The 16,305-nt window shown below is 55.2% G+C and overlaps 1 protein-coding gene across 1 annotated transcript; it reads left to right on the forward strand.

Moving 5' to 3' along the window:
* The first annotated feature begins 841 nt into the window (after positions 1 to 841).
* LOC104572946 (potassium-transporting ATPase alpha chain 1-like) lies at positions 842 to 16,301 on the forward strand. Its single transcript, XM_088539160.1, has 9 exons — positions 842 to 1,003; positions 3,140 to 3,308; positions 6,775 to 6,929; positions 7,340 to 7,463; positions 8,266 to 8,411; positions 12,042 to 12,175; positions 15,192 to 15,293; positions 15,538 to 15,629; positions 16,273 to 16,301. Exons 1-9 carry the CDS (start codon positions 842 to 844, stop codon positions 16,299 to 16,301), a joined length of 1,113 nt encoding a protein of 370 aa, XP_088395286.1.
* The last annotated feature ends 4 nt before the right edge of the window (positions 16,302 to 16,305 follow it).

Genomic DNA, 16,305 nt, shown 5'->3' on the forward strand with positions numbered 1-16,305 from the left:
CCCCAATGCCCCCATGTCCCCCATGTCCCCCATGTCCTTCCATGTCCCCATGTCCACCATGCCCCGTGGCCACCATATCCCCTCATGTCCCCCAATGTCCCCATGTCCTTATTTCCCTCCATGGCCCCATGTCCCCTCATGTCCCTCCATATCCCCCCCATGTCCCACATGTCCCCAATGTCCCCATGTCCCCAATGTCCCCATATCCGCCCATGTCCCCCATGTCCTGCCATGTCCCCATGCGCCATGTCCTCATGTCCCCTATATGCCCCCACGTCCCCTAATGTCCCCATGTCCCTCCATGTCCCCATGTCCCCAATGTCCACATGTCCCCCATGATCCCAATGTCCCCATGTTCCCATGTCCCCATGGCCCCCAATGTCCCCATGTCCCTCCATGTCCCCCATGTCCCTCCATATCCCAAATGTCCCCATGTCCCCTCATGTCCCTCCATATCCCTGTGTCCCCATGTCCCTCCATGTCCCTCATGTCCCTCCATGTCCCCATGTCCCCCATGTCCCCCATGGCCCCCAATGTCCCCATGTCCCTCCATGTCTCCCATGTCCCCATGTCCCCTCATGTCCCTCCATGTCCCTGTGTCCCCATGTCCCTCCATGTCCCCTCATGTCCCCCAATGTCCCCATGTCCCCTCATGTCCCTCCATATCCCTGTGTCCCCATCTCCCCATGTCCCCTCATGTCCCCATGTCCCCTCATGTCCCCAATGTCCCCCATGTCCCCCAATGTCCCCATGTCCCCTCATGTCCCTCCATATCCCTGTGTCCCCATGTCCCTCCATGTCCCCAGTGTCCCCCATGTACCCAGTGTCCCCGATGTCCCCGATGTCCCCCAGCCAGGCCCGGGCCCGCGTCATCACCGGGTCGCAGCTGCAGGACATGGAGCCCCCGGCGCTGGTGGACGCCCTGCGGTGTCACCCCGAGATGGTCTTTGCCAGGACGTCCCCGCAGCAGAAGCTGGTCATCGTGGAGAGCTGCCAGCGCCTGGTGGGACACGGGGGGACGGGGGGACACGGGGGACATGGGGACATGGGGGACATGGGGGGATACGGAGGATATGGGGGGACATGGGGATATGGGAGGACAAGGAGGGGACATGGGTGGACATGGGGGGACATGGGGGACATGGGGGACATGGGGGATATGGGGGACATAGAGGACATGGGGACTTGGGAGGACATGGGAGGACACGGGGACATGGGGGACATGGGGACATGGAGGACATGGGAGGACATGGGGATATGGAGGGACATGGAGGGGACATGGGGGACATGAGAGGACATGGGGACATGGGGGACATGGGGGGACATGGGGACATGAGGACATGGGGGGACATGGGGACTTGGAGGACATGAGGACATGGAGGACATGGAGGACATGGGGGACATGGAGGACATGGAGGGACATGGGGTACATGGAGGACATGGGGGACATTGGGACTTGGGGGACATGGGGACATGGAGGACATGGGAGGACATGGGGATATGGGGGGGCATGGAGGGGACATGGGGGACATGAGAGGACATGGGGTACATGGAGGACATGGGGGACATTGGGACTTGGGGGACATGGGGACATGGAGGACATGGGGGGACATGGGGATATGGGAGGACAAGGAGGGGACATGGGGGATATGGGGGACATTGGGACTTGGGGGACATGGGGACATGGAGGACATGGGGGGACATGGGGATATGGGAGGACAAGGAGGGGACATGGGGGATATGGGGGACATTGGGACATGGGAGGACATGGGGACATGGGGGATATGGGGGGACATGGGGACTTGGGGGACATGGGAGGACATGGGGGACATGGGGTACATGGAGGACATGGGGGACATTGGGACTTGGGGGACATGGGGACATGGAGGACATGGGAGCACATGGGGATATGGGGGGACATGGAGGGGACATGGGGGACATGAGAGGACATGGGGACATGGGGGACATGGGGGGACATGGGGACATGAGGACATGGGGGGACATGGGGACTTGGAGGACATGAGGACATGGAGGACATGGAGGACATGGGGATATGGGAGGACAAGGAGGGGACATGGGGGATATGAGAGGACATGGGAGGACATGGGGACATGGGGACATGGGGGACATGGGGGGACATGGGGAGACTTGGGGGACATGGGGGACATGGGAGGACATGGGGATATGGGAGGACAAGGAGGGGACATGGGGGATATGGGGGGACATGGGGACTTGGGGGACACGGGGGGACATGGGGGACATGGAGGACATGGGGGGACATGGGGATATGGGGGGGACATGGGGCTACATGAGAACATGAGGGACATAGGGGACATGAGGGACATGGAGGGACATAGGGGGACCTCGGGACATAGGGGACATGGAGGGACATGGCGGGACATGAGGGACATGGGGACACCCACCGCAATGTCCCCATGGCACCATCGTGGCGTTGACAGGAGATGGCATCAATGACTCAGAAGGACATTGGGGACATGGAGGACATAGAAGGACATAGAGGGACATGGAGGGACAAGGGGGGACATGGGGACATTGGGGCCACCCCCACACTGTCCCCATGTCCCCAGGGCGCCATCGTGGTATTGACTGGTGATGGCGTCAATAACTCAGAAGGACATTGGGGACATGGAGGACATAGAAGGACACAGAGGGACAAGGAGGGACATGGAGGGACATGGAGGGACAAGGAGGGACATGGGGACATCGGTGCCACCCCCACACTGTCCCCATGTCCCCAGGGCGCCATCGTGGCGGTGACGGGCAACAGCGTCAATGACTCAGAAGGACACTGGGGACATGGAGAACATGGAAGGACATGGAAGGACATAGAGGAACATGGGGGACATAGAGGGACATGGAGGGACATGGGGGGACATAGAGGGACATGGAGGGACAAGGGGGGACATGGGGACATTGGGGCCACCCCCACGCTGTCCCCATGTCCCCAGGGCGCCATCGTGGCGGTGACGGGCAACAGCGTCAATGACTCAGAAGGACATTGGGGACATGGAGGACATAGAAGGACACAGAGGGACAAGGAGGGACATGGGGGACATGGAGAGACAAGGGGGGACATGGGGACATCGGGGCCACCCCTACACTGTCCCCATGTCCCCAGGGCGCCATCGTGGCGGTGACGGGTGACGGCGTCAACGACTCCCCCGCGCTCAAGCGGGCCGACATCGGGGTGGCCATGGGCATCGCCGGCTCCGACGCCGCCAAGAACGCGGCCGACATGATCCTCCTTGATGACAACTTCGCCTCCATCGTCACCGGCGTGGAGCAGGGTGCGCCGGGGCCACCGGGTGCCCTTGGGTGCCCTTGGGTGCCCTATGGTCCCCTTAGATCATCTTGGGTGCCCTTGGGTCCTCTTGGGTGCCCTATGGTTCCTTTAGATCATCTTGGGTGCCCTTGGGTCCGCTATGGTCCCTTTAGATCATCTTGGGTCCTCTTGGGTGCCCTATGGTCCCTTTAGGTCATCTTGGGTGCCCTTGGGTCCCCTACGGTCCCTTTAGATCATCTTGGGTGCCCTTGGGTGCCCTATGGTCGCTTTAGATCATCTTGAGTGCCCTTGGGTCCCCTTAGATCATCTTGGGTGCCCTCAGGTCCCCTATGGTCCCTTTAGATCATCTTGGGTGCCCTTGGGTCCTCTTGGGTGTCCTTGGGCCCCCTATGGTCCCTTTAGATCATCTTGGGTGCCCTTGGGTGCCCTTGGGTCCCCTATCGTCCCTTTAGATCATCTTGGGTGCTCTTGGGTGCCCTTGGGTCTCCTATCGCCCCTTTAGATCATCTTGGGTGCCCTTGGGTCCTCTTGGGCGCCCTTGGGTCCCCTATGGTCCCTTTAGATCATCTTGGGTGCCCTTGGGTCCTCTTGGGTGCCCTATGGTCCCTTTAGGTCATCTTGGGTGCCCTTGGGTGCCCTATGGTCCCTTTAGGTCATCTTGGGTGCCCTCGGGTCCCCTATGGTCCCTTTAGATCATCTTGGGTGCCCTTGCGTGCCCTTGGGTCTCCTATGGTCCCTTTAGATCATCTTGGGTGCCCTTGGGTCCTCGTGGGTGCCCTCGGGTCCCCTATGGCCCCTTTAGATCATCTTGGGTGCCCTTGGGTCCTCCTGGGTGCCCTCTGGTCCCCTATGGTCCCTTTAGATCATCTTGGGTGCCCTTGGGTGCCCTCGGGTCCCCTATGGTCCCTTTAGATCATCTTGGGTCCTCTTGGGTGCCCTATGGTCCCTTTAGATCATCTTGGGTGCCCTTGGGTCCTCTTGGGTGCCCTTGGGTCCCCTATGGTCCCTTTAGATCATCTTGGGTCCTCTTGGGTGCCCTTGGGTCCCCTATGGTCCCTTTAGATCATCTTGGGTGCCCTTGGGTCCTCTTGGGTGCCCTTGGGTCCCTTTAGATCATCTTGGGCGCCCTTGGGTCCTCATGGGTGACCTTGGGTCCCCTATGGCCCCTTTAGATCATCTTGGGTGCCCTTGGGTGCCCTCGGGTCCCCTATGGTCCCTTTAGATCATCTTGGGTGCCCTTGGGTCCCCTATGGTCCCTTTAGATGATCTTGGGTCCCCTTGGGTCCTCTTGGGTGCCCTTGGGTCCCCTATGGTCCCTTTAGATCATCTTGGGTGCCCTTGGGTGCCCTTGGGTGCCCTATGGTCCCTTTAGATCATCTTGGATGCCCTTGGCTCCTCTTGGGCGCCCTATGGTCCCTTTAGATCATCTTGGGTGCCCTTGGGTCCCCTATGGCCCCTTTAGATCATCTTGGGTGCCCTTGGGTCCTCTTGGGTGCCCTTGGGTCCCCTATGGCCCCTTTAGATCATCTTGGGTGCCCTTGGGTCCTCTTGGGTGCCCTATGGTACCTTTAGGTCATCTTGGGTGCCCTTGGGTCCCCTACGGTCCCTTTAGATCATCTTGGGTGCCCTTGGGTGCCCTATGGTCGCTTTAGATCATCTTGAGTGCCCTTGGGTCCCCTTAGATCATCTTGGGTGCCCTTGGGTGCTCTCGGGTCCCCTATGGTCCCTTTAGATCATCTTGGGTGCCCTTGGGTCCTCTTGGGCGGCCTTGGGTCCCCTATGGTCCCTTTAGATCATCTTGGGTGCCCTCGGGTCCCCTATGGTCCCTTTAGATCATCTTGGGTGCCCTTGGGTCCTCGTGGGTGCCCTTGGGTCCCCTATGGTCCCTTTAGATCATCTTGGGTGCCCTTGGGTCCTCTTGGGTGCCCTTGGGTCCCTTATGGTCCCCTTGGGTACCCTCAGGTCCCCTTTGAGTCCCCTTGGGTGCCCTCAGCTCCCTCTGGGTCCCTTTGTGTCCCTTATTGTCCCCTTGGGTCCCCATTGGTCCCTTTGGGTGACTCGTACGTATAGACCCCCATAACACATATGAACATCTCTGAAGACACCGTAACACGTATGAAGGAGCTCATAGACATCATGACACGCGTGTAGATACCATAACACATGTGGATGATCACATGGACACCATAACATGTATGAACACGTCTGTAGACACCATAACATGTATCAATGATCACATAGACACCGTAACACGTATAGAAGAGCTCATAGACACCTTGACACATATAGATGGGTCCATAGACACCATAACATGTGTGAACGAGCTCATAGCCACCATAACATGTATGAACACCTCTGTAGACACCATAACACATATAGATGAGGACATGGACACCATAACACGTGTGAATGAGCTCATAGCCCCATAACATGTGTGAACACCTCTGTAGAGACCATAACACATATAGATGAGGACATGGACACCGTAACACGTATGAACGAGCTCGTAGACACCATGACACATAGAGATGGGTCCATAGACACCATAACATGTGTGAACATGTGTGTAGACACCGTAACACATGTGAACGAGCTCACAGCCACCATAACACGTATGAACATCTCTGTAGACACCATAACATGTATCAATGATCACATAGACACCGTAACACGTATAGAAGAGCTCATAGACACCACGACACATATAGATGGGTCCATAGACACCATAACATGTGTGAACATGTGTGTAGACACCGTAACACGTGTGAGCAAGCTCATAGCCACCATAACATGCATGAACACCTCTGTAGACACCATAACGCATATAGATGAGGACATGGACACCATAACACGTATGAATGACCTCGTAGACCCCATGACACGTGTGAACACACATGTAGACACCATAAGACATATGGATGATCACATAGACACCATAACATGTATCAATGATCACATAGACACCGTAACACGTATAGAAGAGCTCGTAGACACCTTGACACATATAGATGAGGACATAGACACCATAACATGTGTGGACATGTGTGTAGACACCGTAACACGTATCGAAGAGCTCATAGACACCATGACACATATAGATAAGTCCACAGACACCATAACACGTGTGAACATGTGTGTAGACACCGTAACACATGTGAACGAGCTCATAGCCAGCATAACATGTGTGAACACATCTGTAGACACCATAATACATATAGATGAGGACATAGACACCATAACACGTATGAACGAGCTCGTAGACACCACGACACATAGAGATGGGTCCATAGACACCATAACATGTGTGAACGAGCTCATAGCCACCATAACATGTATGAACACCTCTGTAGACACCATAACACATATAGATGAGGACATGGCCACCATAACACGTATGAATGACCTCGGAGACACCATAACACATAGAGATGGGTCCATAGACACCATAACACGTGTGTCCACGCGCACAGGGCGCCTCATCTTCGACAACCTGAAGAAGTCCATCGCCTACACCCTGACCAAGAACATCCCCGAGCTGACGCCCTACCTGGTCTACATCACGGCCAGCGTCCCCCTGCCCCTGGGCTGCATCACCATCCTCTTCATCGAGCTCTGCACCGACATCGTGCGTTCCGCCCGGACGCCGGGGCCCCTTCCCGGACTCCTGGGCCCCTTCCCGGACGCCTGGGCCCTTTCCCGACTCCTGGGCCCTTTCCCGGACTCCTGGGCCCTTTTCCAGGCACCAGGGCCCCTGGGGGGGGTGGGATCTTCCCCATATCCCTGGGCCCTTTCCTGGACTCCTGGGCCCCTTCCCACCCGGACACCTGGGCCCTTCCCGGACGCCTGGGCCCTTCCCGGATTCCTGGGCCCTTCCCGGACGCCTGGGCCCCTTCCCAGACTCCTGGGCCCCTTCCTGGATCCTGGGGCCCCTTTCCACCCGGACGCTTGGGCCCCTGGGGGGTGGGATCTTCCCGGACTCCTGGCCCCTTCCCGGACGCCCGGGCCCCTCCCGGACGCCTGGGCCCCCCCCGGCAGTTCCCCTCGGTGTCCCTGGCCTACGAACGCGCCGAGAGCGACATCATGCACCTGAAACCGCGGAACCCCCGGCGGGACCGGCTGGTCAACGAGCCCCTGGCCGCCTATTCCTACTTCCAGATCGGTGCGCCCGGACGCCGGGGCCCCTTGGCGGGGAAAGGGGATTGAGGGGGGACCCGGACGCCGGGGCCCCTTGGGTTGAGTTTGGGATCCCCGGACGCCTGGGCCCCTTGCAGGGCATTGGGAGTCCCCGGACGCCGGGGCCCCTTGAGTAGGGATCCCCGGACGCCTGGGCCCTTTCCGGACGCCTGGGCCCCTCATGGGGGATTGGGAGTCCCCGGACGCCGGGGCCCCTTGGTGGGAAAGGGGATTGAGGGGGGACCCGGACGCCAGGGCCCCTTGGGTCGAGGTTGGGATCCCCGGACGCCTGGGCCCCTCATGGGGGATTGGGAGTCCCCGGACGCCGGGGCCCCTTGGCAGGGAAAGGGGATCGAGGGGGGACCCGGACGCCGGGGCCCCTTGGGTCGAGGTTGGGATCCCCGGACGCCTGGGCCCCTTATGGGGGATTGGGAGTCCCCGGACGCCTGGGCCCTTTGAGTCGGGGTTGGGATCCCCGGACGCCTGGGCCCTTTCCGGACGCCTGGGCCCCTTGCGAGGGATTGGGAGTCCCCGGACGCCTGGGCCCCTTGCAGGGCATTAGGAGTCCCCAGATGCCGGGGCCCCTTGAGTCAGGATCCCCGGACGCCTGGGCCCTTTCCGGATGCCTGGGCCCCTCGCGGAGGATTGGGAATTCCCGGACGCCAGGGCCCCTTGGTGGGGAAAGGGAATTGAGGGGGGACCCGGACGCCGGGGCCCCTTGGGTCGAGGTTGGGATCCCCGGACGCCTGGGCCCCTCCCGGACGCCTGGGCCCCTCTCGCGGGCGCAGGCGCCATCCAGTCGTTCGCCGGCTTCGTCGACTACTTCGTGGCGCTGGCCCAGGAGGGCTGGTGGCCGGCGCTGGTTCTGGGGCTGCGGCCGCGCTGGGAGGACACCCACGAGCAGGAGCTGCAGGACAGCTACGGGCAGCAGTGGGTGCGTGCCCTATACGTGCCCTATACATGCCCTATACGTGCCCTATACGTGCCCTATGCAACCCCTAAGTGCAGCCTTTACGGGCGAAACGCATGCACGCAACAGCAGGGCGTGCACAACGCAACGGCGCGCGTGCAACGTGCAAGCGCCTGCATGCAGAAAATGCAAGCGTGGGCATGCGAAAATGCAATCGCGTGCGTGCAAAGTGCAAGCTGCGCATGCAAAATGCGATTGTGTGTGTGCAACAGGCGGCTGCATGCTTGCAAAGGGCAAGCACGTGCATGCAAAATGCAAGCACGTGCATGCAAAATGCAGTTGCATACGTGCAACGCGCAAGTGCCTGCATGCAGAAAATGCAAGCGTAGGCATGCAAAATGCAGTTGCATACGTGCAACGCGCAAGTGCCTGCATGCAGAAATGCAAGCGCGTGCATGCAAAATGCAAGTGTGCACATGTAAAATGCAACTGTGGGTGTGGAAAATGCAAGCATGTGCATGCAAAATGCAGTTGGGCACACGCAGAGATGCAAGCATGTGTGTGCAAAAGGCAGTGTGTGCATGCAAAAATGCATGCAAAACTGCAAGTATGTGCATGCAAAATGAGATTGCACACATGCAAAAATGCAATTGTGTGCATACAAAATGCAATTGCATGCATACAAAATGCAAGCATGTGCATGCAAAAATGCAATTCTGTGCATACAAAATGCAATTGTGCACATGCAAAATGCAATTGTGTGCATGCCACATGCAATTACACACATGCAAAAATGCAATCGCATGCATGCAAAATGCAATTACGTGCATACAAAATGCAATTGTGTGCATGCAAAAATGCAATTGCGTCCATGCAAAATGCAATTGCGTCCATGCAAAAATGCAATTGCGTGCATGCAAAATGCAATTACAAACATGCAAAAATGCGAATGCGTGCATGCAAAAATGCAATTGCGTGCATGCAAAATGCAATTGCATGCATACAAAATGCAATTGCACCCATGCAAAAATGCAATTGCGTGCATACAAAATGCAAATGCACCCATGCAAAAATGCAATTGCGTGCATGCAAAGATGCAATTGCACCCATGCAAAAATGCAATTGCATGCATACAAAATGCAATTGCACCCATGCAAAAATGCAATTGCATGCATGCAAAATGCAATTACACACATGCAAAAATGCAATTGCGTGCATACAAAATGCAATTGCGTGCATACAAAATGCAATTGTGTGCATGCAAAATGCAATTGCGTGCATGCAAAATGCAATTACACACATGCAAAAATGCGAATGCGTGCATGCAAAAATGCAATTGCGTGCATACAAAATGCAATTGTGTGCATGCAAAAATGCAATTGCGTCCATGCAAAATGCAATTGCGTCCATGCAAAAATGCAATTGCGTGCATGCAAAATGCAATTACAAACATGCAAAAATGCGAATGCGTGCATGCAAAATGCAATTGCATGCATACAAAATGCAATTGCACCCATGCAAAAATGCAATTGCATGCATGCAAAATGCAATTACACACATGCAAAAATGCAATTGCGTGCATACAAAATGCAATTGCGTGCATACAAAATGCAATTGTGTGCATGCAAAATGCAATTGCGTGCATGCAAAATGCAATTACACACATGCAAAAATGCGAATGCGTGCATGCAAAAATGCAATTGCGTGCATACAAAATGCAATTGTGTGCATGCAAAAATGCAATTGCATGCATGCAAAAATGCAATTGCATGCATGCAAAATGCAATTACACACATGCAAAAATGCAATTGCGTGCATGCAAAATGCAATTGCACATATGCAAAAATGCAATTGCACGCATGCAAAAATGCAATTGCGTGCATGCAAAATGCAATTGCACATATGCAAAAATGCAATTGCGTGCATGCAAAATGCAATTGCACCCATGCAAAAATGCAATTGCATGCATACAAAATGCAATTGCACATATGCAAAAATGCAATTGCGTGCATGGAAAAATGCAATTGCACCCATGCAAAAATGCAATTGCGTGCATGCAAAATGCAATTGCACCCATGCAAAAATGCAATTGCGTGCATGCAAAATGCAAATGCACCCATGCAAAAATGCAATTGCGTGCATGCAAAAATGCAATTGCACCCATGCAAAAATGCAATTGCGTGCATACAAAAATGCAATTGCGTGCATGCAAAATGCAATTGCATGCATACAAAATGCAATTGCACCCATGCAAAAATGCAGTTGCATGCATGCAAAATGCAATTGCAGCCATGCAAAAATGCAATTGCACACATGCAAAAATGCAATTGCACCCATGCAAAAATGCAATTGCATGCATGCAAAATGCAATTACACACATGCAAAAATGCAATTGCGTGCATGCAAAATGCAATTGCATGCATGCAAAAATGCAATTGCACCCATGCAAAAATGCAATTGCGTGCATACAAAATGCAATTGCACCCATGCCAAAATGCAATTGCACACATGCAAAAATGCAATTGCGTGCATGCAAAATGCAATTGCACCCATGCAAAAATGCACTTGCGTGCATGCAAAATGCAATTGCACATATGCAAAAATGCAATTGCGTGCATGCAAAATGCAATTGCACCCATGCAAAAATGCAATTGCATGCATGCAAAATGCAATCACGTGCATACAAAATGCAATTGCGTGCATACAAAATGCAAATGCACACATGCAAAAATGCAATTGCGTGCATGCAAAATGCAATCACGTGCATACAAAATGCAATTGCGTGCATACAAAATGCAATTGCACATATGCAAAAATGCAATTGCATGCATGCAAAAATGCAATTGTACCCATGCAAAAAATGCAATTGCGTGCATGCAAAATGCAATTGCACACATGCAAAAATGCAATTGCATGCATGCAAAATGCAATTGCGTGCATGCAAAATGCAATTGCACATATGCAAAAATGCAATTGCGTGCATACAAAATGCAATTGCACCCATGCAAAAATGCAATTGCGTGCATGCAAAATGCAATTGCGTGCATGCAAAATGCAATTGCACCCATGCAAAAATGCAATTGCACCCATGCAAAAATGCAATTGCGTGCATGCAAAATGCAATTGCACACATGCAAAAATGCAATTGCGTGCATACAAAATGCAATTGCACATATGCAAAAATGCAATTGTGTGCATGCAAAATGCAATTGCACCCATGCAAAAATGCAATTGCGTGCATGCAAAATGCAATTGCGTGCATGCAAAAATGCAATTGCATGCATACAAAATGCAATTCCGTGCATGCAAAAATGCAATTGCACCCATGCAAAAATGCAATTGCACATATGCAAAAATGCAATTGCATGCATGCAAAATGCAATTACACACATGCAAAAATGCAATTGCGTGCATGCATAATGCAATTACACACATGCAAAAATGCGAATGCGTGCATGCAAAAATGCAATTGCGTGCATGCAAAATGCAATTGCATGCATACAAAATGCAATTGCACCCATGCAAAAATGCAATTGCGTGCATGCAAAATGCAATTGCACATATGCAAAAATGCAATTGCGTGCATGCAAAATGCAATTGCATGCATGCAAAATGCAATTGCACCCATGCACGAATGCACTTGCGTGCCCGCAGACCTTCGCGCAGCGGCTCCGGCAGCAGTACACCTGCTACACCTGCTTCTTCATCAGCATCGAGATGTGCCAGATCGCCGACGTGCTCATCCGCAAGACCCGGCGCCTGTCCCTGCTGCAGCAGGGGCTGCTGCGGTGCCTATGGGCGCTATAGGGGACCGGGCGGGTGGGGGGCACATGGGGGCATTGGGGGGAATCGGGGTGATGGGAGCTATAGGGGATATAGGGGATATGGGGGTATTGGGGGGAATCGGGGTGATGGGAGCTATAGGGGATATAGGGGATATGGGGGCATTGGGGGGAATCGGGGTGATGGGAGCTATAGGGGATATAGGGGATATGGGGGTATTTGGGGGAATCGGGGTGATGGGAGCTATAGGGGATATAGGGGATATGGGGGTATTGGGGTGATGGGAGCTATAGGGGATATAGGGGATATGGGGGTATTGGGGGGAAATTGGGGTGATGGGAGCTATAGGGGATATAGGGGATATGGGGGTATTGGGGGGAATCGGGGTGATGGGAGCTATAGGGGATATAGGGGATATGGGGGTATTGGGGGAAATTGGGGTGATGGGAGCTATAGGGGATATAGGGGATATGGGGGTATTGGGGGGAATTGGGGTGATGGGAGCTATAGGGGATATAGGGGATATGGGGGTATTGGGGGGAATCGGGGTGATGGGAGCTATAGGGGATATAGGGGATATGGGGTATTGGGGTGATGGGAGCTATAGGGGATATAGGGTGTATAGAGGCTATAGGATGTGTAGGAGCTATAGGGTATATAGACACTATAGAGAATAGAGAGGCTATGGGGGCATAGGGGCTATACAGAGGCTATAGGTTTTATAGGGGCTATAGGGAGTAGAGGTGCTATAGGAAGTATAGGGGCTATAGGGAATAGAGGTGCTATAGGAGGTATAGGGGCTATAGGGAATACAGACTATAGGGAGTATAGAGGCTATAGGAGTATAGGCGCTATAGGGAGTATAGAGGCTATAGGTTTTATAGGGGCTATAGGGAGTGGAGGGGCTATAGGGAGTGGAGCTGCTATAGGAAGTATAGGGGCTATAGGGAATAGAGGTGCTATAGGAGGTATAGGGGCTATAAGGAATACAGAGACTATAGGGAGTATAGAGGCTATAGGAGTATAGGCGCTATAGGGAGGATAGAGGCTATAGGTTTTATAGGGGCTATAGGGAGTGGAGGTGCTATAGGAGGTATAGGGGCTATAGGGGGTATGGAGGCTATAGGGAGTATAGGGGCTATAGGGAGTATAGGGGCTATAGGGGGTACAGAGGTTATAGGTTTTGTAGGGGATATAGGGTCTATAGAGACCATAGGGGGTATAGGAGCCATAAGGAGTATAGGCGCTATAGAGTGCATAGAGACTATAAGGAATATAGAGGCTAAAGGGAGTATGGGGGGCTATAGGCGATATAGGGGCTATAGGGTGTATAGAGACTACAGGTAATACAGACACTATAGGGAATATAGAGGCCATAGGGTGCACCAGGGCTATAGGGGGTATATAGGGGCTATTGGAGGCCATAGGGAATATAGAGGTTATAGGGACTGAGGGGGGTTATAGCAGCTATGGGGGCTATAGGGGCTATAATGGCCATGGGGGCTATAGGGACTGCTATGGGGGGGGGCTACAGGGGAGGCCATAGGGTGTCTATATGGGAAGGGGCTGCTGGGGCCCTATAGGGCAGTTGCTATGGGAGGGAGTCTATATGGGGGCCCTATAGGGGCTGCTATGGGGCATGGGGGCTGCTATAGGGGCCCTTATGGGGCAAGATCGCACTTGGGGGCTATAGGGGTAGCTTTAGGAACCTATAGGGGCCCTATAGGGCCTAAGGGGTCCTAGAGGCTCCTATGGGGTCCTATAAAGTCCTAGAGGGTCCTATAAGATCCTAGAGGCTCCTAGGGGGTCCTATAAAGCCCCATAGAGTCATAGAGGGCCCTAAAAGGCCACAGCAAGTTCTATAAGGTCCTAGAGGGTCCTATAAAGCCCCATAGGGTGCTGAAAGGTCCCATAGGGTGCTATAGGGTCCCATAGGGTGCTGTAAGGCCCCATAGGGTGCTATAGGGTCCCATAGGACACTATAGGGTGCTATAGGCTCCCACAGGGTGCTGTAAGGTCCCATGGGGCGCTATAGGGTCTCATAGAGCAATATACGGTCCCATTGGGTGCTATAGGGTCCCACAGGGTGCTGTAAGGTCCCATAGGGTGCTATAGGGTCCCATAGGCCGCTATAGGGTCTCATAGAGCAATATACGGTCCCATTGGGTGCTATAGGGTCCCACAGGGCAATATACGGTCCCATAGGGTGCTGCAGGGCCTATACGGTCCCACAGGGTGCTGTAAGGTCCCATGGGGCGCTATAGGGTGCCATAGGGCGCTATAGGGTCCCCCAGGGTGCTGTAAGGCACTATAGGGTCCCATAGGGTGCTATAGGGTCCCATAGGGCGCTATAGGGTCCCATAGGGTGCTGTAAGGTCCCATAGGGTGCTATAGGGTCCCACAGGGTGTTGTAAGGCCCCATAGGGTGCTGTAAGGTCCCATAGGGTGCTATAGGGTCCCATAGGACACTATAGGGTCCCACAGGGTGCTGTAAGGTCCCATAGGCTGTTATAGGGTCCCATAGGCCGCTATAGGGTCTCATAGAGCAATATACGGTCCCATTGGGTGCTATAGGGTCCCATAGGGCACTATAGGGTCCCACAGGGCAATATACGGTCCCATAGGGTGCTACAGGGTCCCATAGGGTGCTACAGGGCCCCATAGGGCGCTATAGGGTCCCACAGGGTAATATACGGTCCCATAGGCCACTATAGGGCCCCATAGGGCGCTATAGGGTCCCACAGGGTGCTGTAAGGCCCCATAGGGTGCTATAGGGTCCCACAGGGTAATATACGGTCCCATAGGGTCCCATAGGGTGCTATAGGGTCCCACAGGGTGCTGTAAGGCCCCATAGGGTCCCACAGGGTAATATACGGTCCCATAGGCCACTATAGGGTCCTATAGGGTCCCATAGGGTGCTACAGGGCCCCATAGGGCGCTATAGGGTCCCACAGGGTGCTGTAGGGCCCCATAGGGTGCTATAGGGTCCCATAGGGCGCTATAGGCTCCGTGTCCCCGCAGGAACCACATCCTGGTGATCGCCATCGTCTTCCAGGTCTCCATCGGCTGCTTCCTCTGCTACTGCCCCGGGATGCCCTATATCTTCAACTTCATGCCCATCCGGTGCGCCCGGACGCCGGGGCCCCTTCCCTGTCCCTTGTTCCCTTCCCGGACGCCGGGGCCCCTTCCCGGACTCCTGGGCCCCTTCCCTGTCCCTTGTTCCCTTCCCGGATTCCTGGGCCCCTTTCCCGGACGCCTGGGCCCTTCCCGGACTCCTGGGCCCCTTCCCAGATTCCTGGGCCCTTCCCGGACTCCTGGGCCCTTCCCGGACTCCTGGGCCCTTCCTGACCCTTCTCCCCACCAATAGGTTCCAATGGTGGCTGGTGCCGATGCCCTTCGGCCTCCTCATCCTCCTCTACGACGAAGTCCGGAAGTTGGGAGTGCGGCGGCACCCGGGAAGTGAGTAACGGGCCCGGACGCCTGGGCCCCTTCCCGGATTCCTGGGCCCCTTCCCGGACTCCTGGGCCCTTCCCGGATTCCTGGGCCCTTCCCGGATTCCTGGGCCCCTTCCCGGACTCCTGGGCCCTTCCCGGATTCCTGGGCCCTTCCCGGACACCTGGGCCCCTTCCCGGACTCCTGGGCCCTTTCCCGGACTCCTGGGCCCCTTCCCGGACTCCTGGGCCCCTTCCCGGACTCCTGGGCCCTTCCCGGATTCCTGGGCCCCTTCCCGGACTCCTGGGCCCTTCCCGGATTCCTGGGCCCTTCCCGGACACCTGGGCCCCTTCCCGGACTCCTGGGCCCTTTCCCGGACTCCTGGGCCCCTTCCCGGATTCCTGGGCCCCTTCCCGGACGCCTGGGCCCCTTCCCGGACTCCTGGCCCCTTCCCGGATTCCTGGGCCCCTTCCCGGACTCCTGGGCCCCTTCCTGGATTCCTGGGCCCTTCCCGGACGCCTGGGCCCCTTCCCGGACGCCTGGGCCCCTTCCCGGACTCCTGGGTCCCTTCCCGGACTCCTGGCCCCTTTCCCGGACTCCTGGGCCCTTCCTGGACTCCTGGGCCCCTTCCCGGACGCCTGGGCCCTTCCCCACGTCGCTCTCCCCGCAGGTTGGTGGGACCGGGAGCTCTACTACTGAGGAG

Source organism: Tinamus guttatus, unplaced genomic scaffold (genome assembly GCF_059628265.1).
Source record: "Tinamus guttatus ecotype Peru unplaced genomic scaffold, ASM5962826v1 Tinamus_guttatus_pri_ptg001439l, whole genome shotgun sequence".
Lineage (NCBI taxonomy): Eukaryota > Metazoa > Chordata > Aves > Tinamiformes > Tinamidae > Tinamus > Tinamus guttatus.